This window comes from Solanum stenotomum, unplaced genomic scaffold (assembly GCF_019186545.1).
Source record: "Solanum stenotomum isolate F172 unplaced genomic scaffold, ASM1918654v1 scaffold25311, whole genome shotgun sequence".
NCBI lineage: Eukaryota > Viridiplantae > Streptophyta > Magnoliopsida > Solanales > Solanaceae > Solanum > Solanum stenotomum.
The window spans coordinates 9,264-26,179 of record NW_026028480.1 but is presented as its reverse complement, the minus strand read 5'-3'; the positions used below and the strand labels follow the sequence as shown (position 1 = coordinate 26,179).

Genomic DNA, 16,916 nt, shown 5'->3' with positions numbered 1-16,916 from the left:
AAATAATACTAATAACTAATAGTAGTGGTGAATAATGACGGTTGTTGGTTATGTATATTGTGTTGATAGATGGTGGTGATAGTGATGGTTAGTAATGATATTGGTAAGTGAAGCAACATATATATAAGGCCAAACACATATACAACCCCTCAAACTTGCCTTCATTTTTCATTTTGACACTTCAACTTAGTCTTGTTCCATTTTAACCCTTAAACTTCATTTTTTATGCACCATTTTAACACGAAATACTATTTTTATGATTTCTTTATTTTTATATATATTCTTCAATTGCAATTTCTTATTTTAAAAAAATAGACGTGTGCCTGTTAATTTTCATAAAAAAATTAAACATTCACGAACGAGCATAAAAATTTTCAAACAATAATATTATTTTTTGATATTTCTCTGTATTTTTGCATGAAAACAAATTGACGAAAGTTCTTTGATTTTCTTTCTTAAACATTCAATTAAATTAAATAACACAACTTATTTATTTTTTCTTATCATCTAGGCTATCTAAATTTAACGCAAATACTCACTTTTAATTTTTAATATAAATCAATATGAATAAAAAAATACATCTTCAAAAAGACTCGACTGACTTTGTTAATAACACTACTAAAAAAAGACTCTTGTTCATTGCTAATAACACTACTAAACAATGTTAAAACTCGACTGACTTTGTTAAGTTGTTGGTGATTTTAAAGAAAGAAAATCAACACAATTTCGTCGATTATTTTTCACACAAAAATACATAACACTCTTAAAAATAAATTATTATTTTTTAAATAGAATTATTTTTTGTTAATTTTAAACTTTTTAACTAAAATTAATTGACGCATGTCGATTTGCAATTGAAGAATATATATAAAAATAAAGAAATCATAAAAATAGTATTTCGTGTTAAAATGGTACATAAAAAATGGAGTTTAAGGGTTAAAATGGAACAAGGTTAAGTTGAAGTGCCAAAATGAAAAATGAGGGCAAGTTTGAGGGGCCGTATATGCGTTTGGCCTATATATAAATATATATGTATGCACTTCACAACCTCCTTACACATCAACTTTGGGAATAGTATCAAAGTTAGAAGGGAGAGTGATGGATTATTATATACTTGTGTTTGTATCAATTTTTGCTTTGATTTTTCTTTATATTATAGCAAAAATAAGCACCAAAGGGCGCAAAAAACTTCCACCAGGTCCATCACCATGGCCAATTATTGGCAACTTTCATTTGTTAGGTGCAAAACCTCATGCATCACTGGCCAATCTTGCAAAAACTTATGGTCCAATTATGAGTTTAAAAATAGGACAAATGACAACAGTGGTCATTTCTTCATCAACCATTGCAAAACAAGTCCTCAAAAATCAAGATCAAGCCTTTTCAAGTAGATTTATTCCTAATGTTGTTCAAGCACATAACTATTCCAAATTCTCTGTGGTATGGCTTCCTGTTTGTCCTCAATGGCGAATGCTTCGAAGAATATTGAATACAAAAATGGTCTCACCTAATAGTCTTGATGCAAATCAACATCTAAGATCTCAAAAGGTGAAAGAATTGATTGATTATTGTGAAAAATGTAGTCAACAAGGTGAAGCTTTGGATGTAAGTCAGGCTGCTTTCAAGACTATTCTCAATTTGTTGTCCAACACCCTTTTCTCCAAGGACTTGGCTAACCCTTTTTCGGATTCAAAGGTAGAGTTTGAATAATGCATCTGATATACTAAAATGTTGATATAAACATTTATGACATACCTTTTTTAAAAAAAATTTAAAGGTTGATGAGTTGAAGGATGTTATCTGGCGCATCATGAATGAGGTTGGGAAGATTAACCTAGTGGATTTTTTTCCCATACTTGAAAAGATTGATTTTCAACGAATAAGGTGTTGTGCAACCATTCATATTGGTGAATTGTTTGAACTTTTTGATGGGTGGATTAATGAGCGATTGGAGGACAAGAGAAGGGGATGCTGTGAAAAGAGTGATGTTCTGGAAGTGCTTCTCAATGCAGAAAATACTCAAGAGATCGATCAGAATCATATAAAATCCATGCTCCTGGTTCTCTTTTTTATCCTATTTTAACTTTTTAACAAGACTCAACTAATCCTATGTCCTCGAGGCAAAAGCAAAGAAAGTTTTCCACTACGAATGAAAAGAATAATATAAACAATTAGTTCACAATTACAACTTCTATATTTAAGTCCCAAGTATCCTCCAAACTTACAAGAAAATTGTTTTTTATATTGTTTTTTCTTGTATTGGTAACTACTTGTATTCAACGCATGGTTAATTGGGAGAATTACAAAATGTTACAGGACTTACTTATTGGTGGTATTGATACAACTACAAATACATTAGAATGGGCAATGTCAGAAACACTTAGACAACCAGAGATTATGAAAAAAGCTCAAGCTGAGCTTGCAGAAGTCGTTGGAAAAGGAAAATCAATAGAAGAAGGTGATGTATCCCGACTCCCATACTTGCAATTTATCGTCAACGAAACACTAAGAATGCATCCACCAGCTCCATTCTTAATTCCACGCAGAGTAGACCATGATGTAAAATTGTTTGACTATATCATCCCGAAGGGTTCATTGGTACTAGTCAATGTGTGGGCAATTGGTCGAGATTCTACTTTTTGGGAGGAACCTTTGATATTTAAACCTGAGAGATTCTAGAGTTTAGAATTGGATGTGCGAGGAAAAGATTTTGAATTGATTCCATTTGGTGTTGGTCGAAGAATATGTCCTGGCTTGCCACTTGCATTGAGAATGGTTCAGGTTATGTTGGGCTCGATGTTGAATTCGTTCAATTGGAACCTTGAGGCGGGCATTGACCCAAAAGACCTAGATATGGATGAAAATTTTAGTTTCATCACACCCAAAGCTCATCCTTTACGAGTTATCCCATCTCCTCTTTGATGTTACCAGTCGGTTGGTAAGTACTTATCCATACTTGAATTTACACCAAATCATATATCTGATATCATAATAAATGTAACATTGTTCAATTTTTGGAGACACCTATGTATATGGATTCTTATAAAAGAAAATTAACCAATGCATTACTCCATCTTCTTTTGATGCATTTTATCTTGATGATAGTGAAGATAAAGTAGAAGATAAAAAAGAAGCACAAACTAGGAGCAAGGATTTGATGTGATTTTGATCAATTTCTTCAGAATTTTCTTCTTGAATTTTGAGAAACATTTCCAAAACATCATTCTTTTCAATACCGTCGTCACTTATTCTCTTTTCCTCGAATCCTCATTGATCAAATCATCAAAAAGCACAAATAACTTAGTAAAATAAATGTATATAGGCGGAGCCAAGATTAGGAGTTTCGGGTTCTAAATCAATTTTGTTTGGGGGTTCACATGTTAATATACATATATTGATTTAATTTTCTAATACAAATATAGGGTCTACGAAAAAGCTAGTGGGTTGTTATATGTCCTAATTTTAAACTCATATATAATTGGACCATAGTTTTTGGCTAGATTGACTAGTGATATACTCCCTCTGTCCACTTTTATTTGTCATGTTGCGTTTTTCGAAAGTCAATTTGACTAATTTTTAAAGTTAAATTAGATTACGTTAATTCGATATTTTTTTAAAAAAAATTAGATATTCAAAAACTATACGAAAAGTACTATAAGTTGCAATTTTTTGCATATCAATATGATGAAAATATACATCATAAAATGTTGGTCAAAGTTCTTATTATTTGACTCTAAAAAAGAAAATCATGACAATTAATTGTGGACGGAGGGAGTAATATATATCATATATGGGGTTTTGCACCTAACAAGTGAAATAAATTGCCAATAATTGGCAATTGTAGGGTCCTGGTGGAAGCTTTTTATTACTTCTTTTTTTATACAAAATGAAGTAAAATGCTAGCAAAAATTGAACCTAACACAAGTGTAAAATAATCCATAGTACTCTTCTATTTCATTCAACTTCAACACTCTTATTAATGTAAGAAATATGCAACTCAAATGCTTATTACTAATTATATATGTTTTGTCAAGGACCAAACGTAAAAAATTCAAACATATATCTTAAAAAATGTTAATGGTAAAAAACACCAACTATCATTTTTTCGCCAGTGGCATACTCCAATTATCACATGATTCTTTTTGAATTATTATCATTATGTATTGAAACATACCTCGAAGCTGACTAGATCAACTATTTGTTGTTCTCTTTTTTCTCTCCCAACTATCGCTATTTACTCAATTAGGTGTGTTTCATTACAAAAATAGTGATAATTCAAATAGGAAAAAGGGATCTGATTATTAAAGTATGAAACTCGTAGAAATTAAAGTGATAGTCTAGATGCATTTTTAACCATTGTCTCTCTTTTTACTATACAAAAATTAAAATTCAAACACATTTTTGAAGAACGTGTGCAATTCAAAGACCATAATTTCTGTTGTGAAAATATTAGTTACTTTTTAATTAATTACTATCATTTTTTATTATTCAAACTTAGGACTATAGTCAAGAAATTCAGTTAGAATTATTTTATTCTTTCAAGTTTTTCAAGAGTTAAACTAAATAAACTTTGATCAATAATTTAGAATTAATTATGTTTGATCATCATATTCATCTTATGAGAAGCATTGCAACTTATAGTATTTTACTTACAATTTTTAAATTTTTAAAGTTTAATTTGAAAATATTGAAATGATTTGATCAAATTTAGCTCTCAATTAGTTAAATTCACGATCGAGAAACAAACGTGACAACTGTTTTGAGATCGAATGAGCATGTGACTATTTCATGAATAAAAATAGTTATTATAGACCAAAAAGGTTCCACAAAAGTCAGGCCTTAGTAATTACTCTACAAATCCATTTTTTTTCACACTATGCTAGTAGATAATAGAACCAAGAAAGTTTACTCACAAGTTTTTATTCACATTGCCTATTATTTTTGGAATATATATAAACTTCCTTACATATCAAGTATCAACATATATTGTCAATAGAGTGGGGGAGCTTTAGTTTGCATCATGAATTATTATATACTTGTGTTGACATCAATTTTTGCTTTGATTTTTCTAGCAAAATTGTCCAGTAGGGGCACCAAAAAACTTCCACCAGGTCCATCACCATGGCCAATTATTGGAAATCTTCACTTATTAGGTGCAAAACCTCGTGTATCACTAGCCAATCTTGCAAAAACTTATGGTCCAATTATGAGTTTAAAAATAGGACAAATGAGAGTAGTGGTTATTTCTTCATCGATCATGGCAAAACAAGTACTTCAAAAACAAGACTTAGACTTTTCAAGTAGATTTATTCCTAAGGTAGTTCAAGCACAAAACTATTGGGATTTTTCTGTGGTATGGCTTCCTGTTTGTCCTCAATGGAGAACAATTAAGAGAATTTTGAACACAAATATCTTTTCTTACAAAAGGCTTGATGCAAATCAACATCTAAGGTCTCAAAAAGTGAAAGAATTGATTGCTTATTGTGAAGAATGTAGTCAACAAGGTGAAGCTTTGAATGTAGGTCATGTTGCTTTCAAGACTATTATCAATATGTTGTCAAACACCCTTTTCTCTAAGGACTTGGTTGACCATTTATCGAATTCTAAGGTAGAGCGCCCCACCCTTTGTTTTGATTTTTTCTTTTGTATTGAATGATGGATACATTAGATATATAACTATTTTCAAAATTTAAAGGTCGAGTTGAAGGACGCGATCTTTGGCATCATACATGAGGCTGGTAAGATCAACCTAGTGGATTTTTTTCCCATACTAGAAAACATTGATCCTCAAAGAATAAGGTATCACACAAACATCTATTTTGATAAGTTGTCTAAGCTTTTTGATGATTTGTTAAATGAGCGACTGGAGGAAAAGAAAATGAACCATGATGAAAAGAGTGATGTTTTGGAAGTGGTTCTCAACCACAGTGCACAAAATCCCAAAGAGATCGATCAAAATCATATAAAATCCATGTTCCTAGTTCGTGCTCTTCTCTTTTATTCTTTTAATTATTAAATATGCTAGTTAGTTAAAATGTTTTTTACAGTTTATTAAGAGAATTATAAAACGTTACAGGACTTAATTGTTGGTGGTACTGATACATCTACAATTACATTAGAATGGGCAATGGCAGAAATACTAAGACAACCAGAGATTATGAAGAAAGCCCAAGCTGAGCTTGCACAAGTCATTGGAAAAGGAAAACTGATAGAGGAAGTTGATGTATCCCGACTCCCTTACTTGCAATTTATCGTCAAAGAAACATTAAGAATGCACCCACCATCTCCATTATTAGTCCCCCGCAGAGTAGACCAGGATGTTGAATTGTGTGACTATATCATCCCCAAGGGTTCACTAGTACTAGTGAACGCATGGGCAATTGGTCGAGATTCTACTTTTTGGGAGGACCCTTTGGTATTTAAACCCGAGAGATTCCAGAGTTTAGAATTAGATGTGCGAGGAAAAGATTTTGAATTGATTCCATTTGGTGCTGGTCGAAGAATATGCCCTGGCTTGCCACTTGCATTGAGAATGGTCCCGGTAATGTTGGGCTCGATGTTGAATTCGTTCAATTGGAAACTTGAGTCTGGAATTGAGCCAAAAGATTTAGACATGAATGAGAAATTTGGTTTCATCACACCCAAAGCTCATCCATTACTAGCTATCCCATCTCCTCTTTGATGTTATCGATTGGTCAATAAATACTTATCCATATTCGAGTTTACACCAAATCATATATGATGTAAACATTGAGTAAGCGTAAGTTTTATCATTTTCTTTAAAACCATATATAGGAGAATAAAAGTAAGAAGATCAAGATGCTCAGAATAAATATTGTAACACTGTTCAAATTTAGAAGACACCTATATACATATGTATTCTTATAAAAGAATAATAATAAGTCTTCGCAACAATGAATTATCTTTCTTTTTTTTACCAGTGTTGAAGTTTGGTTTCATCACACCCAACGCTCATCCTTTACGAGTTATCCCATCTCCTCTTTGATGTTGCCAGTCGGTTGGTAAGTACTTATCCACACTCGAATTTACACCAAATCATATATCTCATGACATTAATTAATTCACTGTTGGTGTGATGATATAACTACTGAGTGCACGTAAGTTTTACCTCGTCCGGCCTATATGATTCTGAATAAATGTACCATTGTTTAAATTTTGAAGACACATATGTATATGGATTCTTATAAAAGAATAATAATTAGTCTTTGCAATAATGAATTTTCGATGCTAATAGGTCATGTTGTGAAGAGCTATGTTGCTCAGACCCTTCAAAAACACTAGGCTATATCTTTGAAGAGTCTGAGCAACTTAGGTGAAGAGAGGATTATAATGTTTTTGTTTGGTTCTTTCGATTAAGTTTAACCAAACGCCCCTTATTCCTTCTAGTAAATAGCAAATCACTACATGAAACAATACTCGAATAATGAGTACTAACATCGTATGAAACAAAAATACATCATAAGTCCAAGGTACCATTTGCGTCTTATTGTGTGAGGGACAAAAAAAATAAAATTCTCCGTCAAATAGGAGAGGGAATAGCTCGCAAAGGACGGGCTTTGGCTAAAGTGATACCAAATTTCTTCTCTATGTCTAATTCTTTTGGTGTACTAGTGGCTTCTTCAAGTTTCCAATCGAAAGAATTAAAGAGTGAACCCAACATTACTGGAACCATTCTCAATGCTGCTAGTGGTAATCCAGGGCATATTCTTTGACCAACACCAAATGGAATTAGTTCAAAATCTTTTCCTCGTACATCCACTTCTTAATCCAAGAACCTCTCAGATCTAAACACCAAAGGATCTTCCCACAAAGCTGGGTCTTGACCAATTGTCCACACATTAACTAGTATCTATGAGCATTAGTGTCAAATTTAGCTCATATGAAAATGACTATTTTTGAACTTTATTGGAAATAGAGCCCATTGGTCACTTTTCAGTCCTAAGCCCATATCATGAAGTTTAAATGCCATCCACATGTGAAACTCTATGATAATGATAATGTTTTTATTCACAAATCTCTTTATCTACGACTGATTAGAACGAAATTCTGGTTTGTTGTATATTCTCAGAACCGCTCACTTGGGACACAACCCCAATCCTCGGTTGGGTTACTATATTATCGACGATCGTAGACACTCGAACCGTAGTTAGTGTCGTTGGTCACGATAAGCATCAGAAGCTAAAAGGAAGAACTAGTAAATGTGAGATATGAAACAGTTGAGTTGTAAATTGTGTTCAAATAATCTATATTTTAGTTCAATAGGGAGATGAAATATTTCTTTCAATTAAATGGAGTTAGATTAATGACAAGAATTTATTTTTAATAATGTTAAAATGATGACTCAACTTTTAATTATTTAATATTTTATTAATTACATATTTTATAATATTTTTGTTGGAAAAACTATCTAACTACACATACATCACTACCATATATACAATATTTACCTCTAGTTTAAAACAATTACATATACTATCACTTTTAATATTTATACCATATATTTTAAAAGATTTAATTAGATACACAAATCCCTTAAATATGGTATTGGATAATTATCTTAAATTTAATCTCCTTAATTAATGGTCCACATTAACAACTCAATTTTTTTATCACATAAATCACACCCGCCGTTCCCCACCCCACGTCCACTAACCCTCATTCTTCCTCCATCTTCTCCCTTTTTCTTCATTCATCCTCTCAATACATATTTGCATGTTCAAATCACCATGATACATATATGTTTGTTTCTATTATTTTATTATTCTCATGTATCTTGGTTTTGTATCTGAGTTAAAGTTCATAATGTTTTGACATTCAATTTTAAAAAGTTCTACAAATTAGGTTTTATATTTTTTGATTTTGTTGTTTCTCAAATACTTTAATGGCTGGTCATTCTCAAAATAAGATGATTCTTGTTAAAGGTACTACACATTAACAATATTATACTAAATCAAACAACTTTTATTTGTTATTTTTACTCATGAGTTTTTCATTGTAGGGACTAACTCTTCATCAGTTAACATTCAAGCCGAGAATAGATCTAAGTATAGGAACGACTCAATCAAGAGGGAAGAGTTACGCCAAGCTTTACTTAACATAATAAATACACCATTAGATATGCAACAATGTTGGATTCACATCAGATGTACATGTATCTAGTTAAGAATTGATGTATCTAAGTTAAAATTATATGTATTTGTGAGAAAAAAATTCAGATGCTTACTTTTTTTTTTGGATTAGTGATAAGACAGATACTCTAACATCGTGAGTTGTTCCTAAATTCGATTGTTTCAATTACATTCCATATTTAGATACACATAATTTATGTATATGCTTACAACTTACTCTGTATCCGAGATACACGTTTTTGAATATAATGTATGAAATTGATATTTGATACGTCAAATTAATACTAGATACATATGAAAGATACATGAAATTAAAATTAGATCATATAAACAGATACATAAAATTAATAATAGACACATATAACAAATACACGAAATTAATACTAGATACTTCTATTATACATATGAATGTACTTGTATGATACTCATGTTTCTAATTGTTTAGTTTGTAGGATACATTATATATTGATAATAGATACATCAAATTAATGAATTTATTATTTTAAGAGTACTAAAATGAATTTAATCAAATTACATGACCAAGATATACATGTTTTTGTTTTTTATTAATAATAATATTAATGAATTTATTATTTCAAAGAATAATAAATGAAATTAATTAAACATAAATACACTCCTTGATTTACCCTATATTAAGAGATTTGATTAATTTAATTTCCTGAATTAATTGCCCATATATTCTAAAAATCACCAATTACTTCTCTAATTAAGGAAATCAGTTAAAATTAATTAATTTAAACAAATAAAATACGTATCTTGATTTTAAATTCGACAGATACATGTGTCTCACAGATTCAAACTCATGTATCCTAAGTATGAAATATGGTAGAGGAAGTAATATTTGAAACTATCAGGAATCTTAGTAATTAGGACCTAAACTAGTGGGATTCATGTAGTTTACCCATTTTTATTTAGTGTAGAGGTAAAATAGTAATCCAACTTTAGACTTGGGACCTTCCCTGTTTTGAGATCGAATGAGCATGTGCCTATTTCATGGGAAAAAATAATTATTATAGACCAAAAAGGTTCCACAAAAGTCAGGCCTTAGTAATTAGGAATGACAATAGGGTGGGTTAGGGCAGGGCAAGCCTTGACCTACCAAGATTTTGACCCGCCCCGTTTAACATTATTTAAAAATTTACCCTGCCCTAACCCACCCCGCTAAGACCTGCCTCACCCCGTTTATGTTATGTTCCATTTTTCTTATTTATCTTTTACTTTGAAGAATGAATTTTCGTTTAACTTCTTTTGATAAACTTTTTAAGTTTTAACACTAGTACTGTAATTGTTTTACAAATATCTACTAAGATTATTATTTTTCACCAAAACCTTTGTTTGCTGGTCATAATTAATTATAGTATATCAAATTAAATAGATTCATAATAAAAAATATACCAAACAGTTTCATAGCGTAGTGACTTTGACATTTGCTGCATTGGAATATATTCCAAAAGCTATACTTTTGGCTTGCCAAATTTCAGAAATACCTCTACTCTTTTGTATTCTCGAGAAAACCGCAAACAACCCGTTACCTGCCCTGCCCTGTTATGTATTTTAAATAAATAATCTTTACCTGCCCCGCCCTGCATATAGTTATTTCCCTGCCCTGCCCTATTAAGGGTGTGCCCTGTCCTACCCCAACTGCCATCCCTACAGTAGTAATTACTCTACACATCCATTTCCACACTATGCTAGTAAATATATAATGGACCAAGAAAGTCAACTCACAAGTTATTATTATTCAAATTGCCTATTATTTTTGGAATATATATAAACTTCCTTACATATCAACATTGTCAATAGAGTGAAGGAGCTTTGCATCATGAATTATTATATACTTGTGTTGACATTAATTTTTCTCTATACTCTAGCAAAATTGTCCAGTAGGGGCACCAAAAAACTTCCACCAGGGCCATCACCATGGACAATTATTGGAAATCTTCACTTGTTAGGTACAAAACCCCATGTATCACTAGCCAATCTTGCAAAAAAATATGGTCCAATTATGAGATTAAAAATAGGACAAGCAACAATAGTGGCCATTTCTTCATCAATCATGGCAAAACAAGTTCTTAAAAATCAAGACTTAGCCTTTTCTACTAGATTTGTTCCTAATGTAGTTCGAACACAAAACTATTGTAATTTTTCTGTGGTATATCTTCCTGTTTGTCCTCAATGGAGAACAATTAGGAGAATTTGGAACACAAATATCTTTTCTTACAATAGGCTTGATGCAAATCAACATCTAAGGTCTCAAAAAGTGAAAGAATTGATTGCTTATTGTGAAAAATGTAGTCAACAAGGTGAAGCTTTGGACGTAGGTCAAGTTGCTTACACCACTGTTATCAATATGTTGTCAAACACCCTTTTCTCCAAGGACTTGGTTGGCTATTTATCGGATTCAAAGGTAGGAATTGTTTTGATTTTTTTCTTTTGTATTTGTGGAATAAGATTATTGAATAATTTCATTCATATCTTTCTATGTCATGTACATGGTTTTATATATACATAAAAGATTGTGGAATAGAATCACCTAAATCTTTACATTAAGAGAAAGAATCAGAGATATGATATTCTAGATTACCACAATTATACTAAAATCTTAGAGGATCATATCTTGATATGAAGAATATCTTCTCATCTTAGAGGATCACATCTTTGATGACAAGAATATCTTCTTGAAAATCCTCCATCAGTCAACACTCCCCCTCAAGCGGGTGAATGGATATCTTCCATTCCTAGCTTGCTTATTAGATCTTGAAACATATTGTTTGGCAATCCTTTTGTTAAAACATCAGCAACCTGATCTTTTGTAGATACAAATGGCGTACAAATGAGTCCGTTATCTAATTTCTCCTTAATGAAATGTCTGTCTACCTCAATATGCTTAGTGCGATCATGTTGTACAGGATTATGAGCTATACTTATTGCTGATTTATTGTCACAATATAGCCTCATAGGTCCTTCCCATCTTATCTTCAAATCATCAAGGATTATCTTTAGCCATAACAACTCACAAACTCCCATCGCCATGGATCTAAACTCAGATTCTGCACTTGATCTAGCTACTACATTTTGTTTTTTACTCCTCCAAGTCACCAGATTTCCTCCTAAGAAGGTGCAATATCCAGAACTTGACCTTCGATCCACTAATGAACCAGCATAGTCCGCATCTGTATAAGCCTCTAAAACCATGTTTCCTCCTCTTTTGAATAATATTCCTTTTCCTGGACTTCCTTTAAGATATTGTAGAATCCGGTTGACAGCTTGAAGATGCATTTCTCTAGGATCATGCATAAATTGGCTAACAACACTTACAGCAAATGCAATGTCCGGCCTTGTATGGGACAAGTAAATCAATTTCCCTACAAGCCTTTGATACAAGCCTTTATCTACCACTGAATCTTCTGGAGCATTGCACAATCTATGATTGTATTCAATTGGTGTAGCCACTGGTTTACACCCTAATTTTCCTGTTTCTTTCAACAAATCAAGCACATATTTTTGTTGGGAAATAAAGATTCCTTGTTTTGAGTGTGCCACTTCGATTCCCAAAAAATACTTTAATTTCCCAAGCTCTTTGATGTCAAATTCCTTGAGTAAACATTTCTTCAAATTTTGTATCTCATCTGAATCATCACCTGTTACTATGATGTCATCCACATAAACCAACAATGCTGTCACTTTTCCTATTTTTGAGTGTCGTATGAACAAGGTGTGGTCTCATTGACTTTGTCGATACCCTAGTTTGATCATAACCTTTGTAAATCTTCCAAACCATGCACGAGGTGATTGCTTTAATCCATAGAGTGCCTTCTTCAGTCTACACACCATTCCCTTCTTGCTTTCAAAAGCAGGTGGCACCTCCATATAGATCTCCTCATCTAAGTCTCTATGTAAAAAGGCATTTTTTACATCAAATTGTTGTAGGTTCCAATTAAAAACTGCAGCCAATGATAATAAAACTCTCACTGTATTCATTTTTGCCACTGGGGCAAAAATCTCCAAATAATCAATTTCATAGGTTTGTGTATAACCCTTTGCTACCAAACGTGCTTTATATCTTTCTATGGACCCATCTGACTTATATTTCACAGTAAACACCCATCTGCACCCGACCAACCTTTTTCCTTTTGGTAATTCCACAATATCCCAAGTTTTGTTTTTCTCCAATGCTTCCATTTCTACCTTCATAGCTTTCTCCCATTCTTTATTTCCTAATGCTTTAGACAAATTTCTGGGGATAGGAATTGTGTGGAGGTTACAGAGAAAAGCTTTATGACTTGGGGATAGATTTTGATATGTCATGGAGAGGCTCAAAGGGTGTTGTGTGCAAGTTCTGGTTCCTTTTCTGATTGCAATGGGAAGGTCAAGGACATTAGGTTGGTTAAATTCTTCTTCATGATCAGTTTGGTTTGGTGTTTCTGACGGTTCAACAAGTTCAGGATGGGTATCAAGAGCAGTAACCTGTGGAGATGATTGCAACCGAGTAGTTTGATCAGTTAGTCTCTTTCTTCTGGAATATACCTGCAATGGTAGATTATTTTCTAGAATTCCATTATCTATATTTGGATTAGGAGACTCAATGGGTTCATTTGGATTTAGAGACTCAGGTGACTGTAGAAATGGTGACTCAGGCAAGGATTTGGCACGACTAGAAATGGACAAATCAAATAATGACAAGTCTAGAGGTTCCTTTCCCTTCAGTGACTCCCCCTGATTGTAAGAATGATTAAAAAAGGATTCACTCTCATCAAATGTGACATCTGTGGAAACAAAGAATTTCTTTGATGATGGTTGATAACACTTGTAAGCTTTTTTAGTAGGAGAATATCCCATGAAAACACACTTAAGAGCACGTGGGTCTAATTTGCCTCTATTTTGAGAATGAATATGAACATAGGCAACACTTCCGAAGATTCTAGGAACCAATTTATTGGAAATTTCAAAATTTGGAAAGAAATTCCTAAGAGTTTCAAGCGGACTTTGAAAGTTCAGAATTCTTGATGGCATTCTGTTACTAAGATGTGCAGCAGTTAGGACAGCTTCCCCCCAATACTGTTTTGGCACCTTTTTGTGAAACAATAATGATCTAGTAATGTCAAGTAACAGACCATTTCTTCTCTCTGCTATCCCATTTTGTTGAGGAGTATTGACACATGAAGATTCATGAATAATTCCCTCTTTTTGGAAGAAAACAGAGAGGTTTTGATTGAAGTAGTCCTTGGCATTATCGGATCGAAATCTTTTAATTGGCACATCATATTGGGTTTTGATCATATTAAAAAAGGTAGGAAGAATTTGACTGACATCTGATTTTTGCTTTAGCAAATAGATCCACGTAACTCTTGTACAATCATCAATGAATGACACAAACCATCTAGCACCAGAAATATTAGGAATGGGAGAGGGTCCCCAAATATCACTATGAATAAGAGAGAATGGAGTTTGACATCTTTTGTGACTAATTGGAAAGGAAGTACGTTTGTGTTTTGCAATTTCACAATCATCACAATGAAAAGACTCAACAATCAAATCTTTGAACAAAGATGGGAACATCCTTTTGATTACATAAAAGGAAGGGTGACCTAACCGACGATGATAAAGCCATACTTTCTCTTTATTGGACATGATAGATTCAGACAAGAATGAACTAGACAAGGAATTCTTAGATATATATTCACCATTGTGGAAATCCAAACAATAAAGACCACCTTTCTCACTAGCACGCCCAATCATCTCCTTCGTGTTCTGTTCCTGAAATAAGCAATATGAAGGGAAGAAAGTTACTTGGCATTTGGAATCTTTGGTGAGTTTCTGGATAGAAATGAGATTTGCAGATAACTTTGGGATATGAAGGACATCTTTAAGTATCAAGGATTTTCCAAGTGGTATGTCTCCTTGCCCAGCTACAGTAATAACTGAACCATCAGCTATAGTTATTTTTTTATAGCTAGGACAAGGGGAATATGATATGAAGAGATGAAAGAGACTAGTCATGTGATCAGTTGCCCCGGAATCAACCACCCACGTTGGAGAAAGTTTGTCTGAAACATTAGTAATAAAAAAGTAAGAAATACCTGTGAAGGCCAATGAACAACTACCTGTTGAAGCTGAATGTTGCAAATCTCCAATTGAAATTGTAGAGTTATTCTCTACGGTTGCAGAAACATTTTCAGAGACGGGAATATTTGCGGCAGTACCATTTTCAGACATGGTTTGGCAGATAAAGATAGCAAAATGGGATTTTTCAAGATAGGATGAATAAAATTGGCCAGGGATAAGCCTAAAGCTCTGATACCATGTGGAATAAGATTATTGAATAATTTCATTCATATCTTTCTATGTCATGTACATGGCTTTATATATACATAAAAGATTGTGGAATAGAATCACCTAAATCTTTACATTAAGAGAAAGAATCAGAGATATGATATTCTAGATTACCATAATTATACTAAGATCTTAGAGGATCATATCTTGATATGAAGAGTATCTTCTCATCTTAGAGGATCACATCTTTGATGACAAAAATATCTTCTTGGAAATCCTCCACCAGTCAACAGTATTGAATGATGCATTAGATATAACTATTTTCAAAATTTAAAGGTCGAATTGAAGGACACGCTCATTGGCTTCAAACATGTGGCTGGTAAGATCAACCTAGCGGATTTTTTTCCCATACTAGAAAAGATTGATCCTCAAAGAATAAGGTATGACGGAAACATCTATATTGGTAAGTTGTTTAAGTTTTTTGATGATTTGATAAATGAGCGACTGGAGGAAAAGAAAACGAACCATGATGAAAAGAGTGATGTTTTGGAAGCGCTTCTCAACCACAGTGCACAAAATCCCAAAGAGATTGATCAAAATCATATAAAATCCATGTTCGTGGTTCGTGCTCTTCTCTTTTATTCTTTTAATTATTAAATATGCTAGTTAGTTAAAATGATTTTTCAAGTTTATCTGAGAGAATTATAAAAACGTTACAGGACTTAATTATGGGTAGTACTGATACATCTATAATTACATTAGAATGGGCAATGACAGAAATACTAAGACAACCAGAGATTATGAAGAAAGCCCAAGCTGAGCTTGCACAAATCGTTGGAAAAGGAAAACCGATAGAGGAAGTTGATCTATCCCGACTCCCTTACTTGCAATTTATCATCAAAGAAACATTAAGAATGCACCCACCATCTCCATTCTTAGTCCCCCGCAGAGTAGACCAGGATGTTGAATTGTGTGACTATATCATCCCCAAGGGTTCACGAGTACTAGTAAATGTGTGGGAAATTGGTCAAGATTCTACTTTTTGGGAGGACCCTTTGGTGTTTAAACCTGAGAGATTTCAGAGTTTAGAATTAGATCCGCGAGGAAAAGATTTTGAATTGATTCCATTTGGTGCTGGTCGAAGAATATGCCCTGGCTTGGCACTTGGATTGAGAATGGCCCCGGTAATGTTGGGCTCGATGTTGAATTCATTCAATTGGAAACTTGAGTCTGACATTGAGCCAAACATGAAGGAGAAATTTGATCTCCTGATCTTAACCAAAACTCATCCTTTGCGAGCTATCCCATCTCCACTTTGATATGTCGGCCGGTCAATAAATACTTATCCATACTCGAGTTTACACCAAATAATATATCTGGCATTCACAGTTGGTATGATGTAAACATTAAGTGCGAGTAAGTTTTATCATTTTCTTTAAACCATAGGAGAATTAAAGTAAGAATAGAATCATG

General features: G+C 32.9%; 2 protein-coding genes and 1 pseudogene across 2 annotated transcripts; all 3 read left to right on the top strand.

The window, feature by feature from the left end:
- Window positions 1-1,098: 1,098 nt before the first annotated feature.
- LOC125851386 (geraniol 8-hydroxylase-like) lies at window positions 1,099-2,922 on the top strand (annotated as a pseudogene).
- A 2,098-nt stretch (window positions 2,923-5,020) lies between these two features.
- Window positions 5,021-6,686, top strand: LOC125851388 (geraniol 8-hydroxylase-like). Its single transcript, XM_049531186.1, has 3 exons — window positions 5,021-5,608; window positions 5,696-5,980; window positions 6,077-6,686. The coding sequence occupies exons 1-3, from the start codon at window positions 5,021-5,023 to the stop codon at window positions 6,680-6,682; spliced, it is 1,479 nt and encodes a 492-aa protein (XP_049387143.1). The 3' UTR covers window positions 6,683-6,686.
- Window positions 6,687-10,992: 4,306 nt separating this feature from the next.
- On the top strand, window positions 10,993-16,899 carry LOC125851378 (geraniol 8-hydroxylase-like). The gene is made up of 3 exons (XM_049531176.1): window positions 10,993-11,577; window positions 15,780-16,064; window positions 16,163-16,899. Exons 1-3 carry the CDS (start codon window positions 10,993-10,995, stop codon window positions 16,760-16,762), a joined length of 1,470 nt encoding a protein of 489 aa, XP_049387133.1. The 3' UTR covers window positions 16,763-16,899.
- Window positions 16,900-16,916: the final 17 nt, after the last annotated feature.